The sequence below is a fragment of the Acipenser ruthenus genome, chromosome 11, assembly GCF_902713425.1.
Source record: "Acipenser ruthenus chromosome 11, fAciRut3.2 maternal haplotype, whole genome shotgun sequence".
Classification (NCBI taxonomy): Eukaryota; Metazoa; Chordata; class Actinopteri; order Acipenseriformes; family Acipenseridae; genus Acipenser; species Acipenser ruthenus.
The window spans coordinates 40,360,648-40,382,695 of NC_081199.1; the positions used below are offsets into that span (position 1 = coordinate 40,360,648).

The window sequence follows — 22,048 nt, forward strand, 5'->3', positions numbered from 1 at the left end:
ACAGAGGAGCATGGTATTGCAATGGATTGCTGGTTTGTTATTAGTTATACAGCCCATAGCTGCACTAGTGTTACTGTTGAGTAGTGGTATCATTTTTACCTTTTAATATAATTTTCGCTGAAATGGTTGATTGAGTCCTTTAGGTCTCTTTAAGTTGCTACTGGTAGTGGCCTCAGCATTTTATTGCCTGCAGCAGCTTTTCTCGTCGAGGCAATGTTGGTACTGGTGTCGGCATGGGGATGGGGGGCCTCTGTGTTGTTTGGACGGTAACCTGGACCTGCTCCGTCTAGTAGCATCCTAGCATGATGTCTGTGCTGAATGTCTAAGAAAAACAGAGACAATGACGCCCACTCGTGCAGACGCGCACACGCACTGAAACGGCTCCCACTTTCACACTGCCAGGTTCTTTTTGAAAGCTGGTCCTCATGCAGCACGCTGATTGGGCTGTCTTACACACTACAGAGTGCACACATGCTCATTCAGTCGACAAACACAGGAAATATGAGTCACATAAGCCAACATTGTGTGGCTGCCAGGACTGGCTTCCTAAAAATACACTGGCGCCAAGCTGAATAATAATAAGAATTTTTAAAAGCAAAACTAAGAATAATTATGACAATAATATAGGTGAAAAAAACACAAACGTGTAAAGAGCAAACATGCCTGTGGAAGAGGAGCTGTCTGTGCCAAAGCCCTGAGATTTTATCTATTAAAATCAATTTTTGACCTAGTAGAGTACGTTGTTTCCCCAGTTTTCTTCTTGTGATATATCCCTGTGTTCTCCAGTTTATGGATCCAGGCTTTTATCATTCTCATCCCTGTTCTCTGTACTTATAATTGACACACTTGATTGCTCTTAGTTTTGTTGTTTCTTGTTGGAACATGAGGTTTAGTAATGGCTCCCTGCGTTGCGGCCAGTTGTAACACATGTTACAATTGACCCCATACACCATTAGTTGAACTATATTTGGGCAAATGACTCTATGTACTGAAGGAAATAAAATGTTCATATATCACAATTGTGACTCGGAGTGACATATTCTTGCTTGATAAGGCCTATAACTTTATGGATGTTAAGTTTTAAAAGTAGGACAAAATAAATTGCCTCATGTGAACATTTTTTTTTTCAGTAAAGATATTCAGTTTTTGAGTTAAATAAAAACAAATATATTTGCTGCATGCAAAAATTGATCTTATTGAATAAAACGTTCAGTTCTTGAGTTAAATGTGGTGTTGTTTATTTATTTTTAACAGAATGTTACCACTGACCCTGGCAATGGGGGCAGTTGTTACATCGGACACCTTACATTTCAAGCCCTCTTTCCCTATGTATATCCGCTGGTAAAACAGGATAACTATGGGGATTGGTAGATGACAGATGTAAGTTGTTTGTATCAAAGGCTGGTCAAACTAGCTCAAATCATCTGTGCGTAATGGAGAGAAAGGTAACATGTTACAACTTTTCCCCGGTCTCCCCTACTGCTAGGTATTGAAGAATTCTAAAGGGTACAGACACTGCTTGTTAAAGGTCTGGATTGTTCTAAACCATTCTAAATCCAAGAGAGAACTATATTAGTACCTTAAAGAAAAGAATGCAAAAAGCACATTAGCGATATCATTAAACATACCTGATGTGTTCTCCGTACAACGTAGATTTTGTTTTTTAAATGTATTTGTGTTTTTTATTTCGTATAATTCCTAATAGAGCATTCGGATTTTAGAGCTCGCTTGTATGCGACTGACTTTACTAGCTGTGCAGTGTACTCATTGGTACTGTACATTCAGCGCTAGCGGCTCCTGGCATACCACCAGCACAGTACACAACGGGGTACACTGACGCGGAGGAAACACGTTTCAATCCAGCTGAAACACGACCCTGAATCCTGCCTATCCCCCAGCCAGGGCATTCGCGTTATTTATAACCAGCAGCAACAGCAGAGACAAAAGAGAACATTTATATATATATATATATATATATATATATATATATATATATATATATATATATATATATATATATATATATATATATATATTTTCATATAAATACATTTTGGAATACACCCTTGAATCCAGCGAGAGAGATGTCATAACTAAAATGGGACGATGTGTATTTTACTTTGTCTTTATCACCCACCCAAAAAGCCCCTTGTTCTTTTCAGCATAGCACAGCATGTTTTCCTTTCTATTCCTAGTGCCGCTATTTAAATTGAAAGAATTGACGTTGTCCCGGACAAAATAATTACATGAGCGCTTGGTTTGGTTGTGTCGTCTAATAATAAAGGGCCGACGTGAGTATCGTGGGACAGAGCAGAAATATTAAACTAAGACAAGAACACTGGTGCTCGTAGTATGAGGGTGATGCTGCAGCGGAAACCAGGAGAGAAGCGGATGCAAGGATTTAAATGAATAAGAAATGAGGTGTCTCAGGGAGCCGAGTTGTAGAAGATATATCGCACCTAAAGAAGGTTGGTTAAAATTACAAACCCCAAAAAGAGGAGAATCCTCGGAATACCTCGGAATTGCTTCGTAAACCCCTCCTAAACTCCGTGCCTGGACAAAAGGGAGTGTTACATAGTACAGTGCAGCACGACAACAGCCGTGATTCAAAAACAGCTGATGGATGGATCCTGAGATACAAGACCTGGGGTTCAAAACTTGCACTGCTGGGTTTACACAAAAGAAGAAGAAAAAAAGACATTTTTATTCGGACGATTTTAAAAAAATCTTTAAGTGTTGCACTGAGTATTTTTGTTATTCGCTTGGGTAAGTAGACAGTTTCGCATTGTGGTGCCTCCAAACGTACCAGTTCCTCATGCAGGTCACGCAGTGCTTGTGATTTATTCCATTTTAATTTGCATATTTATTTATTTATTTATTTATTTATTGCATTTTGAGGTGAAGCTGAGCAACAATATGCCATTTTGTTTAAACAATAATGATAATCATATTTTCGCGAGTGTTCTGTTCAAATGGAATAGTCTTTTTAATAATCGCCTTTTGCGTGGGTGATATGTTTAACAGTATAGTGTTCTGTATTCAGGCTATAAGGCTTTTAAAAAAAACGGTGCAAACGGACACTTTTATATACAACCATAAATACATGTGTATTTATTGACTTATAAATATGAATATATTAATTTATAGAAACAGCAGTCTCGCATATGTCTTTTCTCTGTGCCTCAGAATAAGAAAGCACACTGGTACATGCATTTCTCTCAAGTTTTCTGGGCACGGTACAGTATGATGATGATGAAAGGCCTGGAAATCACGGTTTACTGCTATGTTTTATTAGGACGAGTGAGTCTCGCGTTCAGATATGACAGCCCTGGCTTGTTATTACTGTAAATAATACAGCACTCTGGAGGGCCCGGCAAATAAACTTCATAAAGATACCGTCTGGTAAGAAGTGGAGTCGCCAGTGAGTCCATGTCACCACGTCACCAGTCTGCATGTTTACCGATAAAATCGAGGAGTGGAGGAGAAAAACGTCTATAGCTAGATAGCTGGTGTCAATCTATATATCTTGCTATCTTGATATCTACTTATCTATCTGTGTATCTATCCAGCAGGTATCTAGGTACAGTATATATCTGTGTGTCTGTTTTTTATCCACATTTACATTCTCAGGCACTGTTCAGACAGTTGCATCTTAATATTCATGGTTTTCAAAATCTATTCCAGTTGGGTCCAGTTGAGGTTGCTGCCTTCCTGATGCTCTATACTGTACAGTATTCACATTGGTCTAGACAGACGTACCCCAGAAACTTGCCTTAGAAATACTGAAGCATAATAATGTTGGATTGACACTAATTAGAAGAAATAGCGCGGTGTGTCTTCAGTTTCGGTATTGCAGTTGATTTCCAGACCCAGATTAGCACTAATCAGGGACTAGCCAATGTTACTTTAGGTGAGGTGTTTGGAGGTCAGTGCTACTCAGGGTCTGTGAAACCAGCTGCTTCAGTAGTTCCATAGGTTTTGCTTTTGTCCAAGCCATGTGTAAATTGTATTTCATTTCATTTATTTATCCTCTTCTTTTTTTTTTTTTTTTTTTTGTAATTTAGTCGTCGCCAATTATTTTTACCCCGGTTTTCACCCCAATTTAGCATGCCCAATTATTATCTGTATCCCCGGCTCACCGCTCGCAACCCCCCCGCCGACTCAGGAAACGGAGGCTGAAACACGCGTCCTTCCAAGCCGTCATTTTTCGCACTGCAGATCCACAGCAATGCTACCAGACCTATAGTGCCGGAGGACAACACAGATCTGGCGGCTCCGCTGCAGAGCCACAGGCGCCCTATCGGCCACAGGGGTCGCTGATGCGCGGTGAGCCGTGGATTCCCCTGCCGACCTAAGCCCTCCCTACCCGGGCAGCGCTCAGCCAATTGTGCGCCGCCCCCTAGGAACTCTCGGTCACGGTCAGCTGTGACATAGCCTGGATTCGAACCTGCGATCTCCAGGCTATAGGGCACATCCTGTCAATACCAAAGATGATGGTCAAATGACCATTGCTTCAATAGAAATCTCTGCAGTTCTCAAGGAACCATTAATATTAACTAACAGTGTTCGATTTTGATTGATCAATTTTGAGTTGATATATAAATCGTTCAGATAGGAACAACATCTGAGGTGTCTAACCTGCAAGGTATCTTTAGCCATGCTGTAGTAAGTTGATTATTCAGGGAAGTGCCCCCCCCACCCCCGCCCCGTTCCCTCCTGTGCACGCCCTTGACTATAGCGTTGCAGTGATGCATTGAATTTGGAAACAAAATCTTTTGGAACTGATGCAGTGTTCAGCGGGATACAATTGGAAACAAGCAATGGTGGAGTCCTGCAGAGGGCTAACTGAGCACACATGGATTTGGAAAGCTAATAGAGGGTCCTGATTTTACAGGGAGCCCAGTACTGCTGTGCAATGGGATCTTGAGCTCATTGTTGCTGAGCTCTCATACGTTCTTGTTGAGCCCAACAATTAAAAGTAAAGAGTACAGCAGGTGCATGAGAGGGTCAGGGTTTAAAATGCCAGCAAGCATTTATTCTGGTGTTTTTTCAGGTAAGCGATTCTGATTTTGTTTTTTTTTAGTTTTCCAAAAACGTAACTTTCCAGAAGACTTGAACACATGTACTGTACGCGTGTCGATTGACGGTTCAGAAGGTTTGAGATCTTTGACCCCCCTCCAGTCCCAAGTCCCACAGTCTTTTCCTGTTTTGAGCTGCTGTGAGATTGCTTGACGAAGCATTCCTCACATTGACACTTGAATGAACCTGCTTCTTGCAATCATTAGAACAGCACAGTGCTCATGGAGAGGGGTCTGCAGAACATGATTCAGGCAAACGATCACATATCTTCAAACATTTCATCACGTAATCTTCAGTACTACTAACTGCATCCCTGGGTGTGTTTGTATGTACATCACTGGCAGTGACATGCACAGGGGTGTGGCTGGGCGGGCTTAAGCCCCTGCCTTCCTGCCATTCTGCCCTTTTTCTTAGTCCTGCGATGCTTGAAGTGCCTTTTTTCTCAGTGAGCCCCTGCCCTTTTAATGTCCTCTGCACGTTGCTGGTCACTCGTATCAGGTTGCTTCATGTCTTTAAATACAAGGCAGTGTTTTAGGATGAAGACTCACATTAGAAATAAATTAATGTTTAGTGAATGGGTAAAGCTACAGTAGCTGACCCAGTTAACACAGGAAATGTGCACAGTGTTCACACGATGGTTCTGTAAGAATGCTGCTGTGTCAGTGCCTAATCCTTAACTATAGGGGCGAAAAGATTGCATGTAACAGCAACACAAACAAACCAAAAGTCACTTTCAGAGTGCCTGTGATGCTCAGATATCACAAAGCACTTATTAGCAAACAAGGCGTTGTGACCTGCAGGGCAGCTCCACAATCCAATGCAAGCTGCACTGCAAACAAATGGCATAAGACTCGCTGAAAAACTGATCAATGAAAGGCAGGTGAATGTTTGGTTGTTTGTTTTCTCTTGATCCAGCCTGACCAGCTCCCAGCTGCATGAGCAGAGATACCCGCAGAGTAGCACAGGCAGGTCAAGAGCCTGGCCACAAGTCAACGAGAACCTGGCTTAATAGACATATGATACAGCACCAGGCAGCTACTGTATAGGAAAGACATACAGCGATTTTTGGATAAGGATGTGATTTTATATTCATAAGGTGATGCAGAATTTTGAGGATTCCATTAACTATTTTGTGCATTAAATATTGAAGATAGCTGGAAAAAATTAGTATTGGACGCATAATAAATGTATTTTTCATTGAAAATGTGTTCAGTGTTTTCATTGCTTTATATGAGGGGAAAATGGCATCCTCATATGAGGTCATCATGCATTTGTGTCTTCCATATGTCCCCATATGGAAGACACAAGAAGAAAGTTTTTTTTGTCCACCCCGAGAGGGCTAATGATGACATTCAGATGGATATTTTAGCACTTCAAAGCGTTGCCCATCCTAACATTGCTGTCTGTTGTACTGAGCAGAAAAGCATGTGCTTGGCAATGGAGTGGTCTGCTGGAGTGTAAGCAGCTCTGTTGTGGTTCTCAGCCTGTTCATTTACTGTAGATTTCATTAACAGGATCGAGGGAACTGGCAGACTGAGGTTGTGAGAGGGGTCTTTGTTACGCAGACAGCTCAGTGTTTGTCCGGACAATGTAGGCATGCAATTAATGGAACATGCCTCACATTGCTAAACAAGTTCTTGTTGACTGTCAACCAGGGCTATTTCAATACCCTTAATGCAAGTGCATTACACTAATGAATAGACAAAACGTTTGTCTTCTGGACTTGTTTCTTACCTTGGCGCACTCCACATGCATTCATTCAAGATTTCACTTTTATTTTTGTATTCAAACTGGATTTAAAAAAAAGGATGCTAAAAGGATTCTTTTGACATTCTAAAATGTTTTCCGATATTAGCATGAAATCCAATGTGCTTTCCAGGCGACGTGACCCCCCCATGTATAGGCAGACACTCATTCCTAAGCACGGTATTCACAATGCTATTATTCCTCAGCTTCCCCCTGACCTCCTGAGTGCTGCTGTGGGAATCTGAAGAAATGTGTTTGCTTTCCATGGCTGGGATTCCCCATTCTGAATGCTCTGTGTTTGGAATAGATGCAGACTGGAGGAGCCAGTGTTTAAGCAGGTGCTTTCACGCTGCCTCTGGCTGTACGCCTCCACAGATTGCACTGGATTCTAAAAGCCCAGGTTATGCTGGTGAGCCTCTCACTTTGAAAAGTCTCAGAATGGACAGACTACTTTCTCTTGAAATAATTTCAAATGACTAACATGTAAGAACATAATAACATAAGAACATTTCCGAGTGAGAGGAGGCCCGTTCGTGCTTGTCTGGTTCCTAGCAGGTGATAGTTCTCAAAACATTGTCAAGTCAGGTCTTCTAGGATCCCAGAGATACAGAATCAACAACATGACGAGGTAACTCATTCCACACCCTGTCCACTCTCTGTGTGAACAAGTGTCTCCTGCCCTTTTAAGCCTATTCCCACTTCATTTCCGACTGTGTGCTCTGGTCCTGGATGTAGAGTGCTGCTCTACAGTGCTTGTACCTTTACAGGGCAATGCCATCAACAGGAATTGTAAGGAATCCCCCACAGAGCCGATAGTGTGCTCAGCATGGGCTTCTAGGATGTCAGTCTTCCACTGACTCATCGACATGGCAGGTTGTTAAATGAGCTATTTGTATGCTAGGCAGCGTTTACCTAACTGCCGATCTCTCAGATAAATGAATGTAGCTTACTTAGCCTTGGGTCACAAAGTTAAAGAATGTGAGCTATTGCTAGTTGTTTTGGTGACTGAGGGATTTTGTCGGGAAATCTACAGAACAGTCCTGGCCATTGCCGAGTTCTCCATTGATTTGATATTTTTTCGCTTGAACTCGATAGAGCTGACGTGATTTCAGTAAAATTTCTATTGAATTCTGTTATATATATATATATATTTATATATATATGAAGCAGTTTGTGTAGTAAGCAAAACACTTATAGAAAAGAAACCTTTTTTTAAATCTGTTTTGGAAATAGCTGATATTAGAGATTCTTCTTCTTTGTTAAATTTTGTTAAACTGCAGTCAAGAGCAAGTATGCTTTGCTGTCTGAAAGGTCAATATTGTTCTGTTGTATTGCCCTCTGCTTAGCGAAGGCACTCAGTCACAAAAGGAGTTCTCCAATCACACAAGGAGTTTGGGCAGGAACTGTTTCTGAGGGGGAGCGCTTGTAGTTGATCCAAAACAAAGCCAACACAAACTCTGCTTTCCACTTGCATAACTTCTGCTTTCAACAACCTGGAGGCACTTCACACAGAGAGGGGTGGGTGCAGGGAATGGGTTGCCAAGCCAAGCTGTTGCGGCTCAGTCATTGGGATTTAAGAGCCATCTGGTGCAGTTCTGGTATCAATTATCTGCCTCCTCTTGATCCTAACTTTTCTTATGCTCTTATAAGAAATAGAAGGGCAGGGGAGGGGACTTAGCCAGGCCAGAAAGAGTGCCATGGGATGTTCCAAAGGATGTGTCTTTCATCTTTGATTAATGATTTCATCATTTCATTATTTGTTTTCTGTGTAGCATTAGAGGTTTGAAGGGGTTCTGGAAAATGTCAACTCGGTCCAGTTCTTAATACAGTATATACTTATCTCTCCAGGAAATAATGTGATGTGACAGACTCTGAGATGCGTCTCAGCATTTAAAGAGATTGGATCTATTCAATGGATTTGTATGATGCAGTGATTTCAATAATTCAAGCCGAACCCTTCCTGGCTTTTTACAAACATTCACTGTTTGATTTTAATTGATACAGAAGGAGCCCTACTTTAGAAATCTAAATGACTGCTGTCGTTAACTGCGGCTGTGTGATAGTGTAGTCAATAGTCAAGTCTGGATAATAACAAGAGTAACAAAGGCAGGAGCTGCAGTTAAACACTGACTAACAAAAACATTTGGTCAGGCTAAATTGGCACTCAGTGATCCAATCTGGCCTGGCCACATTGTCACCCGGTTTGTATTTTTTAAGTGCCCCTGCAATCCGTTCAGTCAGCCTGTTGGAGGGGAACCAGACCCAATGCAGGGATTCAAACTAAAAATACCTGCCCTGTGTGGCGGAGTGTCCCGCCCCTATTTATTATTATTTGTATTTTTGTTTGCGGCGCGGGTAAAAGCGCCGCGTCTTTTGTTATTATATTTAAAAACCCCGTGAGGATGCATGGCTGATCAGCTACTGATTATTTAACTAGCTGACAGTCATGCATCCTTACCAAACGCGTGCAGACTCTGGCCGGGGGATAATAAGATAATTACCAACTAGTTAAATCCCTCGGCCAGAGTATATAAACCAGCAGCACTCTGCACTCGGGGTTGAGAGTGTAGAGGAGAGTACGGGAGAGCGGAGAGAGAAAAAGCAACATTAACAAAACAATTGCTAAGACGTGCTGGATTTCCCAGCACATCACTTACTTGTTTGTTTGTTCATTCGTTTGGCCCTTGTGCCCTTTTGTTTTGTGTTGTGTTAATTTGTTTAATATTTTGTTTATTAAATACGCTGAGTGCACTAACACTCAGCTTCAACCGCCCATCCACTGTTTGGTTTGAGTTACTTCCTGGTCCGTGACGTCATCCACATCACCACTGCGAGCCAGACTGTCACATATGGTGTCCTGCGTGGGACAAACAACGCCTCCAACAGCCGGACCAGGATTGAAAAGTGCGGTTTTTTTTGTTTGTTCGTTTTTTTTTCTTCAAATTAAAAATGGGGAAAAGTAGCCGGAGGAGAAAGCAGCAGCAGCAGCAACAACAGCAGCAGGAGGCGCAGCAACATCAGCCTTACCTTGCCACACTGGATATCTGCCTCACCTGCCTGAAGGGTGAGGAGTGGTGCTTCGCGGTTGGTGAGGTTGGGCACGTGGCACCAGACCAACCCCCTCCATGGCAGGAGAAAGAGGAGCCAGAGCGTCCAGTGAGGGAGGACCTGCATCCTCCAAAGAGGACGAATGCACTCTCCTCTGAGGGAGTCTGGGACTGGCTGGTGGAGCCGGGGAGGGATTATGAGGAAGCCCTCCCTGCAGTGATCAACCTCCTGTGGGCAAGAGATGGGGAGCGCTGGGAGGCCTGGGAACAGCAACACCACCCAGCTTCCCTCCCAGACATCGCAGCCATGGTGTTCAACTACCTGGCTGCGGATATGGGAGAGACCCTGCTGCTGCCATCTCCAGCACAAGAGGGAGAGGAGCCATCGCTGCCGTCTCCAGCGCCAGAGGGAGAGGAGCCATCGCTACCGTCTCCAGCATCAGAGGGAGAGGAGCCATCGCTACCGTCTCCAGCATCAGAGGGAGAGGAGCCATCGCTGCCGTCTCCAGCATCAGAGGGAGAGGAGCCATCGCTACCGTCTCCAGCATCAGAGGGAGAGGAGCCATCGCTACCGTCTCCACCAGCAGAGGGTGAATGCCTGCTGGTTCCACATCCACCGTCGTGGGAGGACTGCTTGCCCCTCCCACCTCCACCAGCAGAGGGTGAATGCCTGCTGGTTCCGCCTCAGCCGCCGTGGGAGGACTGCTTGCCCCTCCCACCTCCACCAGCAGAGGATGAATGCCTGCTGGTTCTGCCTCAACCGTCGTGGGAGGACTGCTTGCCCCTCCCACCTCCACCAGCAGAGGATGAATACCTGCTGGTTCCGCCTCAGCCGCCGTGGGAGGACTGCTTGCCACTCCCAGCTCCACCAGCAGAGGGTGAATACCTGCTGGTTCCGTCTCAGCCACTGTGGGAGGACTGCTTTCCCCTCCCACCTCCACCAGCAGAGGGTGAATACCTGCTGGTTCCACATCCACCGTCATGGGAAGGACTGCTCCTGCCCTGCCTCGCACCACCCAGGGATGCCTGCCTCGCATCGCCTGGGGCTGCCTGTTCCACATCGCCTGGGGTCGCCAGGGATCCTGCTTCGCCTGGGGTCGCCAGGGATCCTGCTTCGCCTGGGGTCACTACACTGTGGTCGGAGCCCCACGGAGGGGAGCTGCCGGCCATGAAGAAAGGGGGGGAGGTCAGGAGACCAGCTTCCCCAGCAGCAATTTCGCTGCAGGAGAAAGGGTGGCCAGAGCCCCACGGAGGGGAGCTGTCGGCCATGAAGAAGGGGGGGCAGGTCTGGAGACCACCCCCAAAAATTTTTTGGCCAGAGGAGCTGGCCGGTGCGCGGGCCATTGGAACACTACGGCTGTTTGGGTGGGAGGAGGACATCCCACCGTGGCCGCCACCTTTGGCCCGTTGCTGCCCCTGTTCCTGCGCCGGGACTGCTGACCGGGACTTTGGGGACTAAGGGGGGAGGTGGCCGAAAAGGCCATGTGTGCTGCGCACAAGGGGGGGCATGTGTGGCGGAGTGTCCCGCCCCTATTTATTATTATTTGTATTTTTGTTTGCGGCGCGGGTAAAAGCGCCGCGTCTTTTGTTATTATATTTAAAAACCCCGTGAGGATGCATGGCTGATCAGCTACTGATTATTTAACTAGCTGACAGTCATGCATCCTTACCAAACGCGTGCAGACTCTGGCCGGGGGATAATAAGATAATTACCAACTAGTTAAATCCCTCGGCCAGAGTATATAAACCAGCAGCACTCTGCACTCGGGGTTGAGAGTGTAGAGGAGAGTACGGGAGAGCGGAGAGAGAAAAAGCAACATTAACAAAACAATTGCTAAGACGTGCTGGATTTCCCAGCACATCACTTACTTGTTTGTTTGTTCATTCGTTTGGCCCTTGTGCCCTTTTGTTTTGTGTTGTGTTAATTTGTTTAATATTTTGTTTATTAAATACGCTGAGTGCACTAACACTCAGCTTCAACCGCCCATCCACTGTTTGGTTTGAGTTACTTCCTGGTCCGTGACGTCATCCACATCACCACTGCGAGCCAGACTGTCACACCTGATACAAAGATATACCATATCTGCAAACCATCCCAACCCCCACACCAAATATATACGCTTTCATGTGCAGTTTATCTCCCTTCTTAACACCCTGCACAGGCTGTTAAGATGAAGTAAGTAAACTCCATACTGTAGTTCAGTCTGCAGGTCTGCACAGTCCTTGACCTCACTGAGAGCGAGACTGCCTGCTAAGTAGCCCTGACTTATCCCGTCCACTAAAGCACTTTAGCCCTATGTACAGCTGTGGCCAAAAGTTTTGCTGCCGTGGCACCTGCTCGACGTGCACCCACAGGGGTGCAAATTTCACGCTGTGGCGCTAGATTCTAGCACCAGGGTACCTCATATAATGCCAGCAACATTCAATTCTGGCACCAGTAGACATGTTTAATTTAATTTAATTGTATTTGTTTTATTCCTTAGCAACCATAGATGATGGTAGTTTCTGATTGGGTCTGGACTACTTGCATGGCCCAAACCCATGTCGTGTAGGAAGTTGTTGATAATTTAGACTGTTTGCAATTGTGCTGCCCCCAGGGCTTTATAGCCACATCACACGATCAGTCGAATTTGCATCCCTAATTCAGGGTGATACCAAATCCAATGGGTAGACAGGTCCTAATAAAGCATCCAGGCTGTGTATTTGAGGGATGGAATGGGTATTTTTTAGACTGCAGCTGCACATTCCTCCAAACCATCCTGCACAGTCCAGCTATTGCTAATCCAGCTATCTGTGGTGCTGTACTTCAACCTCGACACACACTTGCACAGTTTGTTTAAGTTCAGAACAGAAATTGAAGAACTTAAACCCACAAATGTCCTCCAGTTAGTCTCTCTAACGTTGGAGCCAGTCCAGAAGGCAGTCACTGTAACAGCTCGCCAGTTAAACATTGTCAAAACAGTTTTTAAAAGCACTCCCTTTGACGAAGGCTATCGATATCTTCAAATTAACATCATGCAACAGCCAACCAATATTCTCTTGGAAGCCTGTTGCCTTGCGAGAATGTGAAATCCCTGCCATAGTGTCTTCGGATTGGTGGAATGCACACTGGATGGATGACAGCTGTTGCATTAGATGGGAACACATGCCTGCAGCTATTAAACTGACAGCTGTTTAGCTGCATTGAATGCAATTGAAGATCCCGATACTGTACAGTATGTAGTAACGACAGTATGAATTAATGTGGGTTGAAGTATGTGGGAAGGCAACTAGATGATTTGTTTGTGTGAAATGTTCAGCGAGAAGTATGCAAAGATGAAAGATGCACACAAGATGCATCCTTGGGAATAGGTCCTAACTCCCATGTCTTTGAGGTATGAGGTATGCAGAATGCTATTAAGGTTGCTGTGAAGTCAGTCTGGAATGGCAAGGCTATCATACGCACAAGAAGAGTGCCGCTTGATAATGAGGAGAGAGAGCGACAGACAGTGTGTGACAGTGTCATGAGTGCATCCTACCTCTTGTAATGCAGCCTCTGTCTGGCCCTGTTAAAGAGACAGCCAGGCCAATAACATTGTCTGGCCTCCTTGATGAAATGTAACTGTCCTTATAATTCAATTGAAGTCTGTCTTAAAACGCATCAGATCAATCTTTGTGGTAAAGATTGAAAATGTGCCCCATCTTCCCTAATCAGACACAAGGTCTGCATTTCAGTCCTGGACATGTGAATGCTGTCTCTCTGCCATGCTATCTGGAGCCTTCTTGAGATGCACTACCGTAACTGCATCTAAAAGCTGAACTGCTTAGTGAAATGGGTCAGTAGGCTGCACATGGGCTTGGATAGGGTCAGGGCTAGGTCTTTTCAATCTAAATATAGTTGCTTGGTTGTCCACATGGAAAGTGTCACAGTATAAAAAGTTGCAAGTTGTTGACTCTGAGTAACTCGGGATGGATCTTTGATAGTTAGGAGTTACCACAACCCGTGGGTTAGGGTTATGGTTAGCGTAAGTAGCAGTGAAGTGAGCTTACAGTATTTGGACTCCCGTTAGAATGAAGAGATCTGTGGAAAGAATCTTTCCCATTAGAATGTGGAAGTGAATCACATAAGAGTAGAAGTCTCGAGCGTACTCCAGTTTCTGATATCATTTTATAATTGGCTGTGTTTGACACAGAGCCTTTAGCTGTGGAACAATTAGGAACCATCCTTGAGTCATGCTTCATTTTTGATTTGTCAGTCCCATCCAAAAAAAGTCCTATGAACAAATTAACCACCCTGTCTGTTTGTTTGTCTGTCTGTCTGTCTGTCTGTCTTCCTTTTGACATCCACTTTCATTCTGACTGTCCTGTTGTCTCTGTGTCTGTCTATCCTGTTGGTCTATTTCTTCATGTTGCAGGACTGACAGCAAGTCTTTTTAACTGCAATACTTTTGGGTTTGTCTTTGTTAGTCGCTCATCTCTTCATATGAACTGAGTGTTTCACGAATGCAGTGTTTTAGGATCTGAGGTGTTGAATAAAGCTTGTTTTGTTCCCCCTCATTCCCCCGATTTGAAGGGAAAGGTTTGCTACTGCTAACCCTTTTAAAAAGTTTACCACAGTAAATGCAATTTTTAACATGCTTTTCCAATTGTTATGCTATGCATTCACCATAGTTTGTCATGGTTTTTCAAGTTTTTACATTTGCTTTCCCATACCTCTGTGCTTTGTCACACTTTTCTATCCTTTTACTATGGGGAACTTCTATAAAGGAATGGCAGTTCATCACAGCTCTCTATTTTTTTGTTTACTGGACAATTCCAGGGGGGTGTTCTATTGGTGTCCTGTTGAAACCCATCGGTGACAAACAGCAGTGGCATCAGACATAGACGAAATAGAATTTAGTGGCGACTGCTTTCTCTGACAAAGGGACTCATTTGTGTTTGCACTTCAGAGGCTCATTACCTGTTCTTTTATATCAGATCCCCTCTATGCTATAGTGTGGCTGAAGTAAGAAGTTCAGTTTCTCATAGTGCCAATGTCCTAATAGACGGTCCTGTGTGCCGGGCTGGAGCGAGTCTGCTGGGGTGATCTGGTTTGTACGCTGGCCTCCCCCCTCCTCCACCCAGACCGTCCGGTTGTGTAATATTGAGATTGCTGAAGAGCGGGTGACAGCCGAGCTGAGCTCTCTTTAATGCAGCTAGGCCTGGCACGACTCCAGCATTGCAGCGCTAACCTCGCAGCAGAGAAATTGCGCAATTCAGCATCTCTCCTCTCTTTCTGCACAGCCCAGACCTCTGACCCCAGACCAGCAAGGGCTGAGTGCCCTTCAAACAACAGACATGGGGGCCGCTGGGATTGGAATGCATACTTCATGTCTGTGTGCATTGCCGGTGCTTGGTAGAGGCAATGATAATTTACACTTCTCTGCAAGAGAACTGCCTTCTACTGCGTCAGGCAAATGTGAAACTGCAGCATCTTGAGTGTTAAACGCCATGGTGAGCCACGCTGTGCGGCCTCTTAACAGGCAGTCCTGTGGGTTTATATAACCAGCCTCCTTCAGGTGAATACGATGAAGCTTGACTAGTTTAACATCTGTTCCCATCCCCGTCGTCCGGGACTGGGATTACACCAGGATTGCAGGCTGGCACAATGGGAGGCACCAACTACTGGCTCTGATGCTGCTGAACAAACAAAAAAAAAACAACAACAAACATGAAAGCAATCTACTAATCCGGGTGATATTGAACATAGGTGAATTATACAATTCTATTAAACCAGCGATGGTCTTTGAGCTTTTGATAACACCTGGCTGTGGATTGGACTGTTTTCTGCAGATGGTACAAGCAGTAAGCAGTTATGGGTGTGGTGATGCAGAGGGAGATAACCTACAGCACCTTGCCCTCCCTCAGCGGTACTCAGCTCCAGTCCTCTTAGGCCACGCCAGTTCCTCACTTTAATTCAGCTATGGTAAAACAATCAGAAACTAAGTCAAGTAGACAATGACGGCATGAGCTGATAGTCCGTCTGCTTGACTTTTGAGCTTTTTAAAGTTTTGGTCGATTTAATTTAGCCAGGCTAAGGGTAATTTAAATAGTTTAGGATCTGGCTGGAATAAAACCAACTGGAATGGCATTTGCATAGAGGAGAGGAGCGGAACAGAGCTGAGCAGCACTGCACTGACCCTGGGGGATCCTCTGGGGATGCTGACTCAGCAGCTTTGTGTTTGCTGAGCTGGACTGGCTCAGTAACCGGAGATCTTTAGGATTAAGCAGGGTTGCTAGTTTGACTTTTTGATTGTATTCCTACAGAACTGAAAGCACTTGTAAAGTGAGTCTGTGCAGGACTGCTGGGAGCAGAGCTTGTGATGTCCAGTGTGTTACACTCACAGCCAGCAGCTCTAAATCTTCTTAACCAGAGACATTGTAAATATACTTTACTGACTGATCGATAGAGCTGGCACATCCCGATGCACAGCACCCCACAGTTGCCTGCAAATGAAGACACCTTTACTGGAAGACATGAGACACACACACAAAATATTACTTGCTTTTCAGGGCTTATAAACTAAACTCATTTGGGTATCTGGCCCAGAATGTCAAAGTTTTTAAAATATTTTTTTTAAAGGAATGAATCCCCCTTGGTAACTCTCCCAAACATTTTTTAGTTCATCATTCTCCTCTCACCCTTTTACTCTATATGTATGATGCCGTCATGATTAGTACAGCAGGTACATTTTCACATGGTCTTTATAAGTGACCGCTGGAATGTTAGCATGAAAGGACAGGTGGCCCGCTGGTCGTTTAGGTGAGGCTACCTTAACCTCCATCGCCTTGCAGGCACTGACCATCACAGAACAAACAAACACCTGACCTCCTCCTGGTTCAGTTGGGAGGAAACCTCTGGGGACCCCAGTCTGAGGGTTCCCTAGAAAGCGTTTGTATTGAATTTTACGAAAGTCTAAAATGATGGTAAATGATGAGCGTCAGTAGGGTGCGAGCTGGTTTCTGTGCGCAGTATTTGTTTTGTGTCAGTGCCTCAGACTTTCTTGACAGCAGAGCCTTACACAGAGTGGCCTAGTTTAGAGAGGGGCACCCAGGGGACTGCCAGCCTCCTCCTCCCAGCTAATGCAGGGCCAGAGCCTTCCCAAAGCCTCGGAGCGGAGTGTGTCTGTGTGAGGGTGTGCTAGATATCATTCCCCAGGTTTTTTTCAAACACACGCAAGGGATATTAACTATGTCCTGGTGAAAAGATGACATGCAGCTTCTGTTTTGAGTTGTGTAGAGTTTGGTGATTCGTGGTACCGCGTACAGTACAGTACAATGCAGATCCTATTAATTTTTCCGATAAACCCCTTGGAAATGTGAAGAGGATCTCAGTGGGTTCTCATCATAGTTAAGCAATGAGCCATCCAATGATGTAATAGCTCCTGATGCACAGTGCTGATAGAGCCCTTGGCTGACCTCTGTCTGCATGTATGTGTGTGCGTCAGGATGCCTGATCCCCCGCTCTAAGCCCCTGTGTTTCTTGCTTGCTTTATTAATCCCTCTCCAGTGCAGTGGAACCCTCGGATCTGTACAGCCAGCCATGACTCCTTGTCCCTCTGAACTCTTTATTCCTGTCAGGGCCACAGTGAAGCTCTCAAGCCTCGTCTGAAACTGTCTGTTCACCAGACAGAGAGACAAGTTAAATATGAAATATGAAATGTTATAGTTAGTTGAAGCTGTGCATACATGTGAGTGTTTGTGTGCGGTGAGGGATGGTGAGAGTGGGATAAGCCTGGCCAGTTAAATTAACTGCCGTGCTCTGTGCCAGAGAAGATTAAGCACAGTCTAAACACTTTTTTCTCACTCTGTCTCCCTCATGCAGGTCTTCAGAGAAGTCGCCGCCCCCCTCCCCTAGCCGTCCCTCCCTCTACCATCCTCGATTCAGAAACACGTCTGGTTTGGGAATCATTGGAAATTCTGCGGCCCCCCCTCCCCCCTCCCCTCTTACCCTGAACCCCTAACCCTTGTTCTTTTGACCTGACAAGTGAATTCCTCCCCCTAAATCTCTCCACCCATAAGTTCCCTTCCTCCCTGGACCTGTATCCCACGCTTATCAATGAACCCACTTACCATGCACCAAGCCCCTTCAAACCGTAAACCCAACCCATTTGCCCTGAGCCCCAATTTGACCTGCTTATTATCACGTTTATATTACATCACATCTCTTTAAACCTGACACCTTTGTCAAGCCCGACTCCTACGGTCTCATACACCTTGCCTCAGCGATTCAGTGGTCCCCCCACTTCCCTGGGCAGCTCTCCTCTCCCTGCCCTCCCCTCACTCTGAATGGCCATGGCAGCCTCTGCGCGGGAGCACCTGCAGTACATGCGCCGGCGCAATCCCCAGATGCGCTACACGCTGAGCCCGGAGAACCTGCAGAGCCTGGCCACCCAGAACGCAGGCCCTGCCGAACCAATGGGCTTCCAGCGCGCCAACAGCGACACAGACCTGGTCACCTCTGACAGCCGCTCCTCGCTCACCGCCAGCACCTACGAGTTCACGCTCGGCCTGGCGCAGGACCTCATCATCTCCTGGGACATCAAGGAGGAGGTGGACGCCACGGACTGGATCGGCCTCTACCACATCGGTGAGTGCGCCGTCACTGACGCCAGCGTCGTTTATTCCAGGTCCTTATTAGCACAGTTAAAGTCAGTGAATGCACATACAGAGGCTTCTCCTGATCATGCAATACTCACACAGTACCCAACAGGTTAAAAATGTCTGTATAAAATAGAGTTTATCGGATTATTGTTAAATGCAATCCAACACGTTTATAGAAGGCAAAGAGTGTATTGTAAAAGTTTGGTGCAAAAGTTACCATGTTCAACCCCCTCTTAAATACACCCTAAATAATATTTTCTTGAAATGCATATCATAACACAGATCTCTGCAAAATATTCAGTGCAATTGACTACGCAGGTATTAAAGACATTAAAAATGAAGAACGGATTCAGTCTGATTGTAAGGTGGTTGTTTCACAACCACCTTGAGACCTTTCTGCTCCACCCCTGGGGTCCCTGCCCCACTGTGAGAACCTCTGCTTTAAAACATAAATATTGTGCTGTTGGGCTCCTGTGCAGATCTGCTTCTTACTCATTTAGAAACCCTGTTGGTTGTTTATTCCTTTAAGAAAAAAAAAAAATTCTGAAGAGTCATCTCTCAGCCCAGATTGGTTCTGTTCAAGTCGCTTTAGGAGTGCTGCCTGGTTATCATGCCTTCAGAATGATGGGGGTGTGGTAACAGTTCCTGGGAATGAAACCCAGGATAAAAATATGTTTCGACAGCCTTCATACATTTTCTTTTTGGGGTGTATTTCAAATAGGAGTTTTCAGTGATCCTGTCAGGGAGTGACCTCACTCAGTTTAGAATGTCTGGATCTTCCGGTCACTGCTGTTTTTTTCATCACGGTTGTGGTCTCCATGGAAACAGGTAACCATGTGGGGGAAGGCACTGGGCTCCCTACACACAGAACTAATTTCCATCTCAGCGCAGAGTTCAGCCAAACCCTCTGATTAGTGAATTATTCCTCAAGCATAGCCTTGTCTGCCAGCAGCATGTTGACCACAAGCACATACCAGGGCATAATGCAAGAGCCCCATTGCGTAGCAGTGTGAGTGTTTCAAGCTTTTAGTGTGAGTTGAATAACCTCATGAACAGGCTTAACTGTGCATCTTTTTGCAGGTTAGGGATCAGAGAACAAAACTGTAATGTGCAATGGGAGGCTTGCATAGACATAAACCAGTCCACGTACATACAGAGGATCCTCATAATCCCTTTAATAGTTACACAGTACCTGTTGAAGAGTCACCTTCAATGTATTTGTATAACGGATGGACTCTCACAGTCAGTACATAAGGGTCCCTGTTCCTGTTCAAATATGCATCTGTGTGCCTGTATTTAATTCTGATAATAAAGACCATCTGGTTTCTACCGGGAGTGAGTATGTGGATTATTTGCTTCGTGCACATGAGCTGTGGTAACATAGTAAGCTGGTTAGAGGTGCAGCATAGATGTCAGAAGCTGTCGCTATTGTTTGTGACATTTCAGAAGAATATAACATGCTATTTAATATGCTTAAATGAGATCTGCCTTTCAGAGTTGGAAGTTCTTCAGCCTATTGCACAAGAAGCCACCTTGTCCTTCCTGCAAAACTGTGTTGTTCCCTAGTGTCATCTCCTGCCTTCAATCACTCCAGCAGACCTTGCATTAACAGAGATGCTGAGGCACTGTCTTTCCCAAATTCACTGTGACTCTCTTTCTGTTAATCTTTTACACTCTCCCACTGAAGAGAGTGAAACTGAGGCTAGCTGTGCCACATTCTGTCAGTAGAACTTGGTGTATTCCAACATGCAACACACACTGACAAAGACTGCTGTTTATCTTGTCATGCAGCGTTTAAAGTCTAGTTGAGGGCAGACAGACGAGCCTTGCTGAAGGCACCCACCAGTCAAACAGCGCCTTGAGTTGACTGAGCCATTGTGCCCCCCAAACTGATCCGATTCTCTTAAATGAGAGTTTTAATATTGAAGTACATCTTTAGGCATTCCTGTCAAGGCGTTCACCTCTCTGGGGGCCGATCGTGTGCCAGCGGATTGATCTGTGGCATCACTGGCCCGTACCGGCAGGCAGGCGGATACAGTGTGTCCTCTGTTGTGATCAGCTGGCAGATTGACCTGTGGCTCACAGCTGGATTGACAAGAGCTGGATTCAATGAGACTCCCGTTGCTTAGCAGCTTGAGCTGTTCAGGTTTTACTCCTGTGATAAGTAACTCTGGAAGGGCTCAAACTACTGCGCAATGTTGCACACACACACACATACACACATGCACTGCAGTTACAGTACAATTGATCTGACCCATTTATTTTGCATTTCTTTAACTGGTGTTTTGCTTGTTTTTTATTTGATTTTACCAGGATATTGCTCACTGAGACTTGAATGTCTTATTTTCAAGGAGGCCCAGGAGCAAGTTGCAGTAATCTACATATGGCACACATTGAGAGCACTGTTCTGAGCCACTCTGCTTTTCACTGAATCAGGTCCATCACCTTTAAAGCTCTTTAATGATCTTGGCTGAAAGTTTCATCTGGGAATTGGTACATTCACCAGCACCATGCTCCATGCTGGGGTATTGATTGGGTTCTGACTCAGATGGAAGAGTGCACAGATCATATAGCTGACCAGGACTAACCGTGATGGATACGATCTAAACAGATCATAATCCAAGAAGAAGAAGTACTGACCATTCCTGACCACACCTCTTAGCTCTCAAAACCAGACCAAAGCTTCTATGGCTGCAGTTGGCTAAGATGTGTATTTTCTGCTGGTTTCGTCGTTGACTCTACCGTAGATGCTCTTTCTCCCAGTGGACAGCATGGCACTGCCCCCTCCCACTGCGCCCATGTTCACTTGACCCTGTTGTGAGAAGATATCCATGAATGGCTGACCTTTTCTTGACATGGCTGGTCAATTGGAACACCAGAAATCACTCACATGCTGGGATGTTCCATTAGAGACGCAGTGACCCATAAGCTGCAGGTGGCTTGACTCCGGGATGTGTTTTTTTTATGAATGGATTATAATAAGAAGTTAATGGATACGAGTTACAGGATAATACTTTATCATTACCACTATTACTTGTTAAACATGCACTTAAAAACAAATAGAAAGGCAGAAAGATGCAGGGCAGGTTTTAAAGGAGTGCTAACCAAGGTCTTTGCGATCAATATGTTTTTGTTCTTGGTCTGCATATTTTACACTCTGTTTCAGCATTCAAAGGACAGGAAAGAATCATCATCTTTTTTCCCTCATGTTTATTATTGTTTAACCAAGGTCAATACACACCATAACAAGTGTAAGTGCTGAGAATACGAGCCGTGCCTCGGAAGCTGACTTTGTGCTTCACTGGTGCACAAAACAATGAAACAATGAAACAATAACTGCAGAGATAGACTTTGTGTACCGGAGCGCGCAAGATTAAGAGTCGCTTTCACCCCCGCTCGACGTGCAACGAGCCTAGAACTAGAAAATGAATACAGCTAAATTAGCAACATTATTAGGGCAGCAGTGTGGAGTAGTGGTTAGGGCTCTGGACTCTTGACTGGAGGGTCGTGGGTTCAGTCCCAGGTTGGGGGCGCTGCTGCTGTACCCTTGAGCA

The 22,048-nt window shown here is 45.1% G+C and overlaps 1 protein-coding gene across 5 annotated transcripts in view; it reads left to right on the top strand.

The window, feature by feature from the left end:
• The window catches only part of LOC117426894 (E3 ubiquitin-protein ligase HECW2-like), a 49,439-nt gene that overhangs the window by 6,218 nt on the left and 21,173 nt on the right, over window positions 1-22,048 (top strand). For 4 of the 5 annotated variants that reach the window (XM_059033939.1, XM_059033943.1, XM_059033942.1 and 1 more), the window contains exon 6: window positions 17,716-18,480. In XM_059033939.1, the coding sequence (XP_058889922.1) occupies window positions 18,180-18,480 (301 nt within the window). In that variant the 5' untranslated portion in view covers window positions 17,716-18,179. Of the gene's footprint in view, window positions 1-2,080; window positions 2,767-17,715; window positions 18,481-22,048 lie in introns of those variants that run through there. The other variant, XM_059033941.1, reaches the window with a different exon arrangement.